At 44.3% G+C, this 14,613-nt stretch overlaps 2 protein-coding genes across 2 annotated transcripts in view; one reads left to right on the forward strand and one right to left on the reverse strand.

Moving 5' to 3' along the window:
- The window catches only part of LOC133540574 (arf-GAP with coiled-coil, ANK repeat and PH domain-containing protein 2-like), a 1,007,806-nt gene that overhangs the window by 491,218 nt on the left and 501,975 nt on the right, over positions 1 to 14,613 (reverse strand). The window lies entirely within an intron of this gene.
- LOC133540949 (TSC22 domain family protein 2-like) overlaps positions 12,792 to 14,613 on the forward strand; it is a gene marked incomplete at its 5' end in the record, with an annotated part of 57,131 nt that continues 55,309 nt past the window's right edge. The window contains 2 exons of the mRNA XM_061884034.1: positions 12,792 to 13,088; positions 13,155 to 14,527. Coding sequence (XP_061740018.1) covers positions 12,792 to 13,088; positions 13,155 to 14,527 — 1,670 coding nt within the window. The remainder of the gene's footprint in view (positions 13,089 to 13,154; positions 14,528 to 14,613) is intronic.

Genomic DNA, 14,613 nt, shown 5'->3' on the forward strand with positions numbered 1-14,613 from the left:
TTATCCTGCTCGCTCCTCTCTCGCCTTCAGTCGGCCGCGTCTTTGTCGCTCTCATCAGCTCGCTCTTGGTCTTCAGGTTCTGTTGCTGGTTCTCCTACTCCTTCCGCCCTGATCGCTCCTCCTTCTCCCCTTTTATGCCGCAGAAGAAGATGCAGGGATTGAGAGCAGGTGTGTGATCTACGCACCTGACTTGGATTGCCGTAGCGTCGCTCCAAGCGCTCAGCTGCACACTCCGCCCCCTGGCCGACACCTTGAGTAGGACCGCCGCTTGTCCTACCCTGCTGTCGGCTCCGTCTCTCCACAGGCCTCCATCGCCAAACTCAAGCCGGGCTTCAGTCCGGTTGAGCATACTCCCCCACCCCCTTTTTTTGAAGAAGAGGGAAAAAAAACTGCCGCGGCCACCTGTCTTCTCTTCTTCTGTCGCTTCCTCCACCGAGGCGAGCTTGTCCTCTTCCTCTGACACCTCTTCTTCTTGTGGTTGCACTTCTGCTTCTTCGTCCTCGTTGACCTTTTCTTTGTCTTTTCCTTCATCCCTTTCTTTGTCTTTGTCTTCCTTGTCCTCTTCGTCCTCCTCCTCATCATCATCTTCTTCTTCTTCTTCTTCATCATCAGATTCATGTTCTTCTTCATTATTTGATTCGTCTTCTTCCTCATCCGATTCAACTTCTTCATCATCATCATCATCATCATCTTCATAATCTTCCAGGATTTATTCAATTATGATGTTTCAACCAAGACTTCACCGGCGTCCTTCTTGACTTCTTCTTTGGGGGTGCACTCGCCACCTCCCCCCATCTCGTCCGCCAGCATCAGCATGACAATTTTTTTGACTACTTGCCGCCAATTTGCTGCACGCGCCGACCGACGCCCAGAGGAAATCGTCCTCCCTCGCCTCGGATGGTCCTCCCACGTTTGGCGCCACTGTGAACGGCTTCCTGTCGTCATCCTGTGGGTTGCAGGGACCACTGAGGACGGACATCGCTGAGCAGGTTTGACTCTTATTTTATTTTTCAATAAAGCTTCCGATTTTTGCTCGGATCGCTTATCCTGCTCGCTCCTCTCTCGCATTCAGTCGGCCGCGTCTTTGTCGCTCTCATCAGCTCGCTCTTGGTCTTCAGGTTCTGTTGCTGGTTCTCGTACTCCTTCCGCCCTGATCTCTCCTCCTTCTCCCCTTTTATGCTACAGGAGAAGATGCAGGGATTGTGAGCAGGTGTGTGATCTACGCACCTGACTTGGATTGCCGTAGCGTCGCTCCAAGTGCTCAGCCGCACACTCCGCCCCCTGGCCGACACCTTGAGTAGGACCGCCGCTTGTCCTACCCTGCTGTCGGCTCCGTCTCTCCACAGGCCTCCATCGCCAAACTCAAGCCGGGCTTCAGTCCGGTTGAGCGTACTCCCCCACCCCCTTTTTTTGAAGAAGAGGGGGAAAAAAACTGCCGCGGCCACCTGTCTTCTCTTCTTCTGTCGCTTCCTCCACCGAGGCGAGTTTGTCCTCTTCCTCTGACACCTCTTCTACTTGTGGTTGCACTTCTGCTTCTTCGTCCTCATTGACCTTTTCTTTGTCTTTTCCTTCATCCCTTTCTTTGTCTTTGTCTTCCTTGTCCTCTTCGTCCTCCTCCTCCTCCTCCTCATCATCTTCTTCTTCTTCTTCATCATCAGATTCATGTTCTTCTTCATTATTTGATTCGTCTTCTTCCTCATCCGATTCAACTTCTTCATCATCATCATCATCATCATCATCATCATCATCTTCATAATCTTCCAGGATTTCTTCAATTATGATGTTTCAACCAAGACTTCACCGGCGTCCTTCTTGACTTCTTCTTTGGGGGTGCACTCGCCAACTCCCCCCATCTCGTCCGCCAGCATCAGCATGACAATTATTTTGACTACTTGCCGCCAATTTGCTGCACGCGCCGACCGACGCCCAGAGGAAATCGTCCTCCCTCGCCTCGGATGGTCCTCCCACGTTTGGCGCCACTGTGAACGGCTTCCTGCCGTCATCCTGTGGGTTGCAGGGACCACTGAGGCCGGACATCGCTGAGCAGGTTTGACTCTTATTTTATTTTTCAATAAAGCTTCCGATTTTTGCTCGGATCGCTTATCCTGCTCGCTCCTCTCTCGCATTCAGTCGGCCGCGTCTTCGTCGCTCTCATCAGCTCGCTCTTGGTCTTCAGGTTCTGTTGCTGGTTCTCGTACTCCTTCCGCCCTGATCTCTCCTCCTTCTCCCCTTTTATGCTACAGGAGAAGATGCAGGGATTGTGAGCAGGTGTGTGATCTACGCACCTGACTTGGATTGCCGTAGCGTCGCTCCAAGTGCTCAGCCGCACACTCCGCCCCCTGGCCGCCATCTTGAGTAGGACCGCCGCTTGTCCTACCCTGCTGTCGGCTCTGTCTCTCCACAGGCCTCCATCGCCAAACTCAAGCCGGGCTTCAGTCCGGTTGAGCATACTCCCCCACCCCCTTTTTTTGAAGAAGAGGGAAAAAAAACTGCCGCAGCCACCTGTCTTCTCTTCTTCTGTCGCTTCCTCCACCGAGGCGAGCTTGTCCTCTTCCTCTGACACCTCTTGTTCTTGTGGTTGCACTTCTGCTTTTTCGTCCTCTTCGACCTTTTCTTTGTCTTTTCTTCCATCCCTTTCTTTGTCTTTGTCTTCCTTGTCCTCTTCGTCCTCCTCCTCATCATCTTCTTCTTCTTCATCATCAGATTCATGTTCTTCTTCATCATTTGTTTCGTCTTCTTCCTCATCCGATTCATCTTCTTCATCATCATCATCATCTTCATAATCTTCCCGGATTTCTTCAATTATGATGTTTCAACCAAGACTTCACCGGCGCCCTTCTTGACTTCTTCTTTGGGGGGGCACTCGCCAACTCCCCCCATCTCGTCCGCCAGCGTCAGCATGACAATTTTTTTGACTACTTGCCGCCAATTTGCTGCACGCGCCGACCGACGCCCAGAGGAAATCGTCCTTCCTCGCCTCCGATGGTCCTCCCACGTTTGGCGCCACTGTGAACGGCTTCCTGCCGTCATCCTGTGGGTTGCAGGGACCACTTAGGACGGACATCGCTGAGCAGGTTTGACTCTTGTTTTATTTTTCAATAAAGCATCCGATTTTTGCTCGGATCGCTTATCCTGCTCGCTCCTCTCTCGCCTTCAGTCGGCCGCGTCTTTGTCGCTCTCATCAGCTCGCTCTTGGTCTTCAGGTTCTGTTGCTGGTTCTCCTACTCCTTCCGCCCTGATCGCTCCTCCTTCTCCCCTTTTATGCCGCAGAAGAAGATGCAGGGATTGAGAGCAGGTGTGTGATCTACGCACCTGACTTGGATTGCCGTAGCGTCGCTCCAAGCGCTCAGCTGCACACTCCGCCCCCTGGCCGACACCTTGAGTAGGACCGCCGCTTGTCCTACCCTGCTGTCGGCTCCGTCCCTCCACAGGCCTCCATCGCCAAACTCAAGCCGGGCTTCAGTCCGGTTGAGCATACTCCCCCACCCCCTTTTTTTGAAGAAGAGGGAAAAAAAACTGCCGCGGCCACCTGTCTTCTCTTCTTCTGTCGCTTCCTCCACCGAGGCGAGCTTGTCCTCTTCCTCTGACACCTCTTCTTCTTGTGGTTGCACTTCTGCTTCTTCGTCCTCGTTGACCTTTTCTTTGTCTTTTCCTTCATCCCTTTCTTTGTCTTTGTCTTCCTTGTCCTCTTCGTCCTCCTCCTCATCATCATCTTCTTCTTCTTCTTCTTCATCATCAGATTCATGTTCTTCTTCATTATTTGATTCGTCTTCTTCCTCATCCGATTCAACTTCTTCATCATCATCATCATCATCATCTTCATAATCTTCCAGGATTTATTCAATTATGATGTTTCAACCAAGACTTCACCGGCGTCCTTCTTGACTTCTTCTTTGGGGGTGCACTCGCCACCTCCCCCCATCTCGTCCGCCAGCATCAGCATGACAATTTTTTTGACTACTTGCCGCCAATTTGCTGCACGCGCCGACCGACGCCCAGAGGAAATCGTCCTCCCTCGCCTCGGATGGTCCTCCCACGTTTGGCGCCACTGTGAACGGCTTCCTGTCGTCATCCTGTGGGTTGCAGGGACCACTGAGGACGGACATCGCTGAGCAGGTTTGACTCTTATTTTATTTTTCAATAAAGCTTCCGATTTTTGCTCGGATCGCTTATCCTGCTCGCTCCTCTCTCGCATTCAGTCGGCCGCGTCTTTGTCGCTCTCATCAGCTCGCTCTTGGTCTTCAGGTTCTGTTGCTGGTTCTCGTACTCCTTCCGCCCTGATCTCTCCTCCTTCTCCCCTTTTATGCTACAGGAGAAGATGCAGGGATTGTGAGCAGGTGTGTGATCTACGCACCTGACTTGGATTGCCGTAGCGTCGCTCCAAGTGCTCAGCCGCACACTCCGCCCCCTGGCCGACACCTTGAGTAGGACCGCCGCTTGTCCTACCCTGCTGTCGGCTCCGTCTCTCTACAGGCCTCCATCGCCAAACTCAAGCCGGGCTTCAGTCCGGTTGAGCGTACTCCCCCACCCCCTTTTTTTGAAGAAGAGGGGGAAAAAAACTGCCGCGGCCACCTGTCTTCTCTTCTTCTGTCGCTTCCTCCACCGAGGCGAGTTTGTCCTCTTCCTCTGACACCTCTTCTACTTGTGGTTGCACTTCTGCTTCTTCGTCCTCATTGACCTTTTCTTTGTCTTTTCCTTCATCCCTTTCTTTGTCTTTGTCTTCCTTGTCCTCTTCGTCCTCCTCCTCCTCCTCCTCATCATCTTCTTCTTCTTCTTCATCATCAGATTCATGTTCTTCTTCATTATTTGATTCGTCTTCTTCCTCATCCGATTCAACTTCTTCATCATCATCATCATCATCATCATCATCTTCATAATCTTCCAGGATTTCTTCAATTATGATGTTTCAACCAAGACTTCACCGGCGTCCTTCTTGACTTCTTCTTTGGGGGTGCACTCGCCAACTCCCCCCATCTCGTCCGCCAGCATCAGCATGACAATTATTTTGACTACTTGCCGCCAATTTGCTGCACGCGCCGACCGACGCCCAGAGGAAATCGTCCTCCCTCGCCTCGGATGGTCCTCCCACGTTTGGCGCCACTGTGAACGGCTTCCTGCCGTCATCCTGTGGGTTGCAGGGACCACTGAGGACGGACATCGCTGAGCAGGTTTGACTCTTATTTTATTTTTCAATAAAGCTTCCGATTTTTGCTCGGATCGCTTATCCTGCTCGCTCCTCTCTCGCATTCAGTCGGCCGCGTCTTCGTCGCTCTCATCAGCTCGCTCTTGGTCTTCAGGTTCTGTTGCTGGTTCTCGTACTCCTTCCGCCCTGATCTCTCCTCCTTCTCCCCTTTTATGCTACAGGAGAAGATGCAGGGATTGTGAGCAGGTGTGTGATCTACGCACCTGACTTGGATTGCCGTAGCGTCGCTCCAAGTGCTCAGCCGCACACTCCGCCCCCTGGCCGCCATCTTGAGTAGGACCGCCGCTTGTCCTACCCTGCTGTCGGCTCTGTCTCTCCACAGGCCTCCATCGCCAAACTCAAGCCGGGCTTCAGTCCGGTTGAGCATACTCCCCCACCCCCTTTTTTTGAAGAAGAGGGAAAAAAAACTGCCGCAGCCACCTGTCTTCTCTTCTTCTGTCGCTTCCTCCACCGAGGCGAGCTTGTCCTCTTCCTCTGACACCTCTTGTTCTTGTGGTTGCACTTCCGCTTCTTCGTCCTCTTTGACCTTTTCTTTGTCTTTGTCTTCCTTGTCCTCTTCGTCCTCCTCCTCATCATCTTCTTCTTCTTCATCATCAGATTCATGTTCTTCTTCATCATTTGTTTCGTCTTCTTCCTCATCCGATTCATCTTCTTCATCATCATCATCATCATCTTCATAATCTTCCAGGATTTCTTCAATTATGATGTTTCAACCAAGACTTTACCGGCGTCCTTCTTGACTTCTTCTTTGGGGGGGGCACTCGCCAACTCCCCCCATCTCGTCCGCCAGCGTCAGCATGACAATTTTTTTGACTACTTGCCGCCAATTTGCTGCACGTGCCGACCGACGCCCAGAGGAAGTCGTCCTCCCTCGCCTCCGATGGTCCTCCCACGTTTGGCGCCACTGTGAACGGCTTCCTGCCGTCATCCTGTGGGTTGCAGGGACCACTGAGGATGGACATCGCTGAGCAGGTTTGATTCTTGTTTTATTTTTCAATAAAGCTTCCGATTTTTGCTCGGACCGCTTATCCTGCTCGCTCCTCTCTCGCCTTCAGTCGGCCGCGTCTTCGTCGCTCTTATCAGCTCCCTCTTGGTCTTCAGGTTCTGTTGCTGGTTCTCCTACTCCTTCCGCCCTGATCTCTCCTCCTTCTCCCCTTTTATGCTGCAGGAGAAGATGCAGGGATTGTGAGCAGGTGTGTGATCTACGCACCTGACTTGGATTGCCGTAGCGTTGCTCCAAGCGCTCAGCCGCACACTCCGCCCCCTGGCCGCCATCTTGAGCAGGACCGCCGCTTGTCCTACCCTGCTGTCGGCTCCGTCCCTCCACAGGCCTCCATCGCCAAACTCAAGCCGGGCTTCAGTCCGGTTGAGCATACTCCCCCACCCCCTTTTTTTGAAGAAGAGGGAAAAAAAACTGCCGCGGCCACCTGTCTTCTCTTCTTCTGTCGCTTCCTCCACCGAGGCGAGCTTGTCCTCTTCCTCTGACACCTCTTCTACTTGTGGTTGCACTTCCGCTTCTTCGTCCTCTTCGACCTTTTCTTTGTCTTTTCCTTCATCCCTTTCTTTGTCTTTGTCTTCCTTGTCCTCTTCGTCTTCCTCCTCATCATCATCATGCTCTGGTTCATCCTCACCATGCTCCTCTTCATCATCATCATCATCATCATCATCTTCCTCTTCTTCATCATCATCAGATTCATCTACTTCTTCATCATTTGATTCGTCTTCTTCTTCTTCCTCATCCGATTTCATCTTCTTCATCATCATCATCATCTTCATCTTCATAATCTTCCAGGATTTCTTCAATTATTTCTTTTTCTTTCTCAATTTCTTGAGTTTCTTTAACTCCCTTTCCATCTTCATCCTGACCGGGGGATTTGGTCCTTTGCTGTCGTCCAGCATTCCGTTCTTCGTTTACTTTGCAGCAAGTTCAGTTTTAGTTTAGTTTTGCTTAACCATCCCTAAGATTCACTGCTTTTTCTTATTTTTTTGGTTTCAGCATAGATACCTTTTTACCTGCACACTGCCTCCCGCACATTGAGATCATGACAAACCATGTTCCCAACATCTACAAAACAATTAGCTACCTTCTGCCACCTACTGATATGGAAGAGTATTACACGGTTACTCTGCCGAGCTCTACACAGCACCGACACTCAACAACGGCACATTATTTGCAAATTTTAATTACTGGTTTGCAAAAAACAGTTTTAACCCAATTAGGTGAAATTGCATAATCTCCCGCGGCACACACGGCACTAAAATGTCCAAAATAAAAACATGGCATACAACAACAGCTAAGAAAAATGTGTTTTATTCGCCGCCGGAAGAAAAAAGTATTGTCATTTTATTACCGCAGCAGCTTACGTAAAAAGAGAAAAAATATCATATAAAAACTGAATTATGTAAATAAAAATGTCCACAAATTTGAGGGAAATAATGTCAACAAACTCTTTATCGCTCATTCTCATTATGTCTCTGACACTCGTTACAAGCTAATGTTTTAAGTCTGGTTAGGTTGACGCCAGTCCGAGGGGCGTCGACATAACTAGTTATTTTCTGAAGTTTTTCAAAATGTGAGAATATTTTATTTTCTTATGTCTGAATGCTTTTGCCACCTGGTCCAGCCTTGACAGCGGACATGCGCCATACAAATACAATGCATATGCATGAATGAAGACTACATCTGGAGGGGCCTACTTTTTTTTATGTATCTCTGGTTCCTTTTGTGCTTGACTCTCAAGGGTCACCATGGTCATGATGCATGTATGAAGAATTTCCTGCTTACCGGATGTGCACACTGGCCACCGGCCAAACACTGGCGCTAAAATTCTTCTACTAGCCTTTTGGGCATTTGGAAGTACTGAGGTTTTCCATTCATGGAATAGGATCGTGAAGTGAAGTGAATTATATTTATATAGCGCTTTTCACTAGTGACTCAAAGTGCTTTACATAGTGAAACCCAATATCTAAGTTACATTTAAACCAGTGTGGGTGGCACTGGGAGCAGGTGGGTAAAGTGTCTTGCTCAAGGACACAACAGCAGTGACTAGAATGGCGGAAGCGGGAATCGAACCTGCAACCCTCAAGTTACTGGCACGGCCACTCTACCAATCAACTATACCGCCCCGAACATACAGCCTTTTTCAAATATATCACAAAGTCAACTTAAATTCCAAACGTCATTGATTTTTATTAATTGAAAGTCAAGCTAAAATGTCATTATTGTGTATTTTTTTTTACTGTATAATAGTGTCAATCACTGTAAAGTGCACTATTAATTTAGACCAGTGATCACCAACATTTTTGTAGCTGCAGACCGGCTTGAGAATGTTTTTTTTTGGCATGAAAAAAGTAAAATAATAAACGTGAATCCACTGTGTACTTATATGGACCTTTATTAGCACATTACGCCAACAACGTAACGAGTATAATTTTTTTTTTTTTTTAATGAGTGTACATGGGGGAGGGTTGTTTTTGGGGTTGGTGCACTAATTGGAAGTGTATCTTGTAGTGTTTATGTTGATTTCATTTAAAAAAAAAGAAAACATTTAAAAAAAAAAATATATATATATATAAAAAAAAAAATTCTGCGCCCCGGTATCAATCGAGCGATCGGAATGAGTGGTTTGGGACTACTGGTTTAGACAATACAATAAAAAAAACAGGCACTCTCTTTGTAGAGCGCTTCTGACAAAAAAAATAGGTCTAACAGATTTTTAAAATTGTTTAAAATGTTATACATTTTCAAAAGGCAAGATTTACCGCAATTGGAATATGAATACATCATAATATGTCCTAATTTGATGTTATTACTATTGTAAAAAGACAACATTGGCAAATTTGTGATACATTTTTTTTACAATTATTAGATAAAAAGTTGGCATTATTATGAGATACAAAGTCCAAATTATGAAACAAGAAGTCATGGTAAAATCTCATAACTTTTTGAGATAAATCGTCAAAATTATTATTTAAAAAAGTCATAATTATGGAATAAAAGTCGAAATAATGAGATAAAAGTCATAAATGTGATATATAAAGTCGGAATTGTCATGAAAAAAGTTATAATTATGAGATAAAAAGTTGGCATTATTATGAGATACAAAGTCCAAATTATGAGACAAAATGTCATGGTAAAATCTCATAATTATGAGATAAATCGGCATAGCTCGGTTGGTAGAGTGGCCGTGCCAGCAACTTGAGGGTTGCAGGTTCGATTCCCGCTTCTGCCATCCTAGTCACTGCCGTTGTGTCCTTGGGCAAGACACTTTACCCACCTGCTCCCAGTGCCACCCACACTGGTTTAAAATGTAACTTAGATATTGGGTTCACTATGTAAAGCGCTTTGAGTCACTAGAGAAAAGCGCTATATAAATATAATTCACTTCACTTCACAAATTATGATTTAAAAAAGTCATAATTATGAGATAAAAGTCGAACAATTTAGATAAAAAGTTAAAAATATGAGATAAAAAGTCGAAATTGTAAGTAAAAAAAGTTATAATTATGACATAAAAAGTTAACATTATAAGAAGACACAAAGTCAAAATTATGAGATAAAACGTTATGATAAAATCTCACAATTATGAGATAAGTCATCGAAATTATGATTTAAAAAAGTCATAATTATGGAATAAAAGTCAAAATAATGGGATAAAAGTCATAAATATGATATAAAATGTCAGAATTGTCATGAAACAAGTTATAATTATGAGATAAAAAGTTGGTATTATTATGAGATACAAGGTCCAAATTATGAGACAAAATGTCATGGTAAAATCTCATAATTATGTGATAAATCGTCGAAATTATGATTTAAAAAAGTCATAATTATGAGATAAACGTCGAAAAATTGAGATAAAAAGTTAAAAATATGAGATAAAAAGTCGAAATTGTCATGAAAAAAAGTTATAATTATGAGATAAAAAGTTGGCATTATCATGAGATACAAAGTCAAAATTATGAGACAAAAAGTCATGATAAAATCTCATAATTATGAGATAAATCATCGAAATGATTATTTCAAAAAGTCATAATTATGAGATTAAAGTGGAAAAATTTAGATAAAAAGTTATAAATATGAGATAAAAAGTCGAAATTTTAATTAAAAAAAAGTTATAATTATGAGATAAAAAGTTTAACATTATTAGGAGACACAAAGTCAAAATTATGAGATAAAACGTCATGGTAAAATCTCATAATTATGAGATAAATCTTCGAAATTATGATTTTAAAAAGTCCTAATTATGAGATAGAAGTCGAAATAATGAGATAAAAAGTCATAAATAGGAGATAAAAAGTCGAAATTGTGATTAAAAATTCATAATTAAGAGATAAAAATCGAAATGATGATATAACGTCTGTATAAGATTAAAAAAGTTCCAAATTTTTTATTAAGAACAAATGATAAGGGAGCAAGGCGTGTTGCATGTTATTTACAACAATGCACTAAACTGGAGTATTTGATTTTTTTTCTTTCGAAAAGGATGTTAAACGTTTGCGTTGTCCAATCAAAAATGATATTTCTATTTTTGGAAGCGCATGGGTGTCGCTTTATTACACGTAATTACTCGGAACTGACAGTTATTCGTGAAACCGGAAGTGACGACACCGTTGAACTATTTTTTTTTTTTTTACAATTTTCTGAAACAATTCATTTTCATCAGACATACTGTTATGACATTATTTTCACATTTACTACAAAATGAAGAGTTTTTATTCGGTAAATGTATATTTTTATTCGTGACGACTGCGGAACATGTGTTTGACCTCTTTACCCAGCATGCACTTGGCTCTTGCCATCTTGTCTAGCAGGCGAGCGGCAGGCAGGCAGTCAGACAGCTAGTCGGAATTATCAGATACAAAGTTGGCATTATTAAGAGATAAAAAGTCATAGTAAAATTTCATAATTATGAGATAAATCGTCGAATTTATGATTTTAAAGTCATAATTATGGAATAAAAGTCGAAATAATGACATAAAAAGTCATAAATAGGAGATAAAAAGTCAAAATTGTGATTAAAAAGAGTTTAAATTATTAGATAAAAAGTTGTCATTATCATGAGATAGAAAGTCATGATAAAATCCCATAATTATGGGATAAATCGTCGAATTTAAGATTTTAAAGTCATAATTATGGAATAAAAGTCGAAATAATGAGACAAAAAGTCATAAATAGGAGATAAAAAGTTGAAATTATGATTAAAAAAGTTATAATTATTAGATAAAAAGTTGTCATTAATATGAGATAAAATGTTCAAATTATGAAACAAAACGTCTTAATAAAATCTCAAAATTATGGGATAAAGCTTTTAAGATTTTAAAGTCATAATTATGGAATAAAAGTCGAAATAATGAGATAAAAAGTCATAAATAGGAGATAAAAAGTTGAAATTATGATTAAAAAAGTTATAATTATTAGATAAAAAGTTGTCATTAATATGAGATAAAATGTTCAAATTATGAAACAAAACGTCTTAATAAAATCTCAAAATTATGGGATAAAGCGTCGAAATAATGATTTCAAAAACTCATAATCACGAGAGAAAAAGTTGGCATTATTATGAGATAAGAAGTCATGGTAAAATCTCATAATTATGAGATAAAAGTCGAAATATTCAGATAAAAAGTCATAAATATGAGATAAAAAGTCAAAATTGTGATTAAAAAAAAGTTACAATTATTAGATAAAAAGTTGGCATTATTATGAGATAAAAAGTCCAAATTATGAGACAAAAGGTCATGGTAAAATCTCATAATTATGAGATAAATCTTTGAAATTATGATTTTAAAAATACATAATTATGAGATAAAAGTCAAAATATTGAGATAAAAAGTCCTAAATGTGAGATAAAAAGTCGGAATTGTGATTAAAAAAGTTATAATTATGAGATAAAAAGTTGCCATTATTAAGAGATGAAAAGTCACGGTAACATCTTACAATTATGAGATCAATCGTTAAAGTTATGATTTATAAAAGTCATAATTATGAGATAAAAGTCGAAACGCTGAGATAAAAAGTCGAAAATGTGAATAAAAAAAAGTCATAATTATGAGATAAAAATCGAAATGATGAGATAAAGTCTGTATAATATTAAAACATTTCCAAATGTCTTTGTTAAGAAAAAATATATAAGGGCGCAAGGCGTGTTGCATGTTATTTACAACATTGCACTAAACTGGCGTATTTGATTTTTTTTCTTTCAAAAAGAACGTTTATTCGTAAAACCGGAAGTGACGAAACCGTTGAACTATTTTTTTTTTTTTTTAATTTTCTAAAAAAAATGTATTGTCATCAAAACTACTTTCATGATATCTTTTCACATTTACTACAAAATGACGAGTTTTTAATGGCTAAATGTATATTTTTATTCGTGACGACTGCGGAACATGTGTTTGACCTCTTTACCCAGCATGCACTTGGCTCTTGCCATCTTGTCTAGCAGGCGAGCGGCAAGCAGGCAGTCAGACAGCCAACTAGCGAGCTAGCCCAGCTAGCCTCAGCTCTCCCGGCGGCTGTCAGCGAGCAGCCACAAGTCGCCATTCTTGCCGCTGGATTATGGTTTCCACTCCGGACGTCTGACGGGAATATTTCCACTATGAGTCCACACCAGTTGGTACTGGGACAGGCGTAACTAGCTCACTTGAGCTAACTCGGCTAGTCGGCATATATAAGAGAAGAGAGACGTGGGCCTGGTTCACGTTATTAAAGTACCAGGAACGGACTACAATTTTTTTTTTGGCCCACTTTCTGGGAGGCAAAGAAGGCTGTCCGAGTGTCGGGAAGCCCCGGCGGAGGAGTGCGGTGACCGCTCACCAGGCGGTAGTTTGGACCGTGCTTGGGACTTTTTCCCCCCCCGGCTGGACTGAGAAAGGGAGGCGAGCGGTATGGAAAAGTTGTGTGCTGGTACGTTTTTGTGTCTTATGACCCTGTTGTGAATCTGTCACCCAGACCTGCGTTTTCACCCCCGGGGGGAGGACCGCCGACATGTCGAAAATGCCGGCGAAAAAGAAGAGTTGTTTCCAGATCACCAGTGTCACTCAGGCGCAGGTGGCGGCCAGCAACACCATGGACGATACCGAGAGTCTGGAGGACCCGGACGAGTCCCGGACGGAAGACGTGGCCTCGGAAATATTCGACGTGTCACGGACCGAACTCGGCGTGTGCGATAGGAGCTCATCCGAGGAAACCTTACACAACGTGGGGGAGACTCAGGAGGTCCCTTTGACAGCTCCTGTCAACGGTGGTCTCCCTTTCAATAAGACCGGCGTTCCGGTCCCGGTGAGTACCTGCAACTCCCGTTTCAGAGTCATCAAACTAGACCATGGTACCGGCGAGCCCTTCCGACGTGGTCGATGGACTTGCACCGAGTTCCATGACAAAGACACTGATTCAAATAGTAATCGGACTGTGGATCGGACCCCGGATCACTGCATAGACAGAGACAGTGGGCTGGGGACCGCCAGTAACACCGTGGTCTCGACCAGCGCGTCTTCCTCACAAGCTTTGGAGAATGCCGTCGACACGCATCTCGTCCATTCCGGTGAGACTCCGCAGCAAGGCTACAACCTGGTTCCCCGGATCGGGAGCGGAGCGAGTGCCTTCCAGCCCACAGGGTATTCAGCGACGGCGTCCAAGCAAACGCAGCACGCTCAGGTCAACATGCAAGCTGCTGCTCCCCAAACCTTTATCTCGAATCACCTCAACGGCCTGCACCAAGGTGCAGTGCAGTCTCCCGGCGCACAAGTCCCGCAGTATGTTTATTCAAACGCAGGCCAGCCAGATCGCCAACAGCACTTTGGTTCCAGCAACCTTCCCTTAAATCTGAACTTATCCAGCCAGGGCCCCTCGCCTCTTAACATGCTTCCCCAAGGGCTCTGTGGGGAGGCACCCGCCACGTCCCAGGGCGTCCTGCTACACATGGTTTCGGCGAACGGTCAGCAGCTGCCACTAAACCAGGCGCAACCGTCGGGGGGTTTAAGCGTTGCGCCAACGTGTTCCGTCCCCACCGGCCACAGCGTCGTTCAGAATGTGCCTGTCACAGTGCCCAGCACCACCAATACCCCTTCTGGCGGGGCCAGTGCCAGCGGAATTAACCAGTCCCAGGGGGCCCACGTGGGCTCCAGCCCAGGCCTTCTCTCCGGATTCAGTAACCATGCAGACGATGCTCTACCGACATCTGAAGTGCTACCTCAGCCCTGTGCCAGTCTGGTGCCGGCGAAAAATGTCATGAGGCCTTTCATGACAGAGGGTCTCGGCCTGCCCAGTCCTGCTGTCAACAGTCTGTTTGGCATCCATATAACCATGGATGGGGATGAAGACAGGTAAGATACTGCATTGTTAAAGGCCTACTGAAATGACATTTTCTTATTTAAACGGGAATAGCAGGTCCATTCTATGTGTCATACTT

The sequence above is a fragment of the Nerophis ophidion genome, linkage group LG22, assembly GCF_033978795.1.
Source record: "Nerophis ophidion isolate RoL-2023_Sa linkage group LG22, RoL_Noph_v1.0, whole genome shotgun sequence".
NCBI classification, from domain to species: domain Eukaryota; kingdom Metazoa; phylum Chordata; class Actinopteri; order Syngnathiformes; family Syngnathidae; genus Nerophis; species Nerophis ophidion.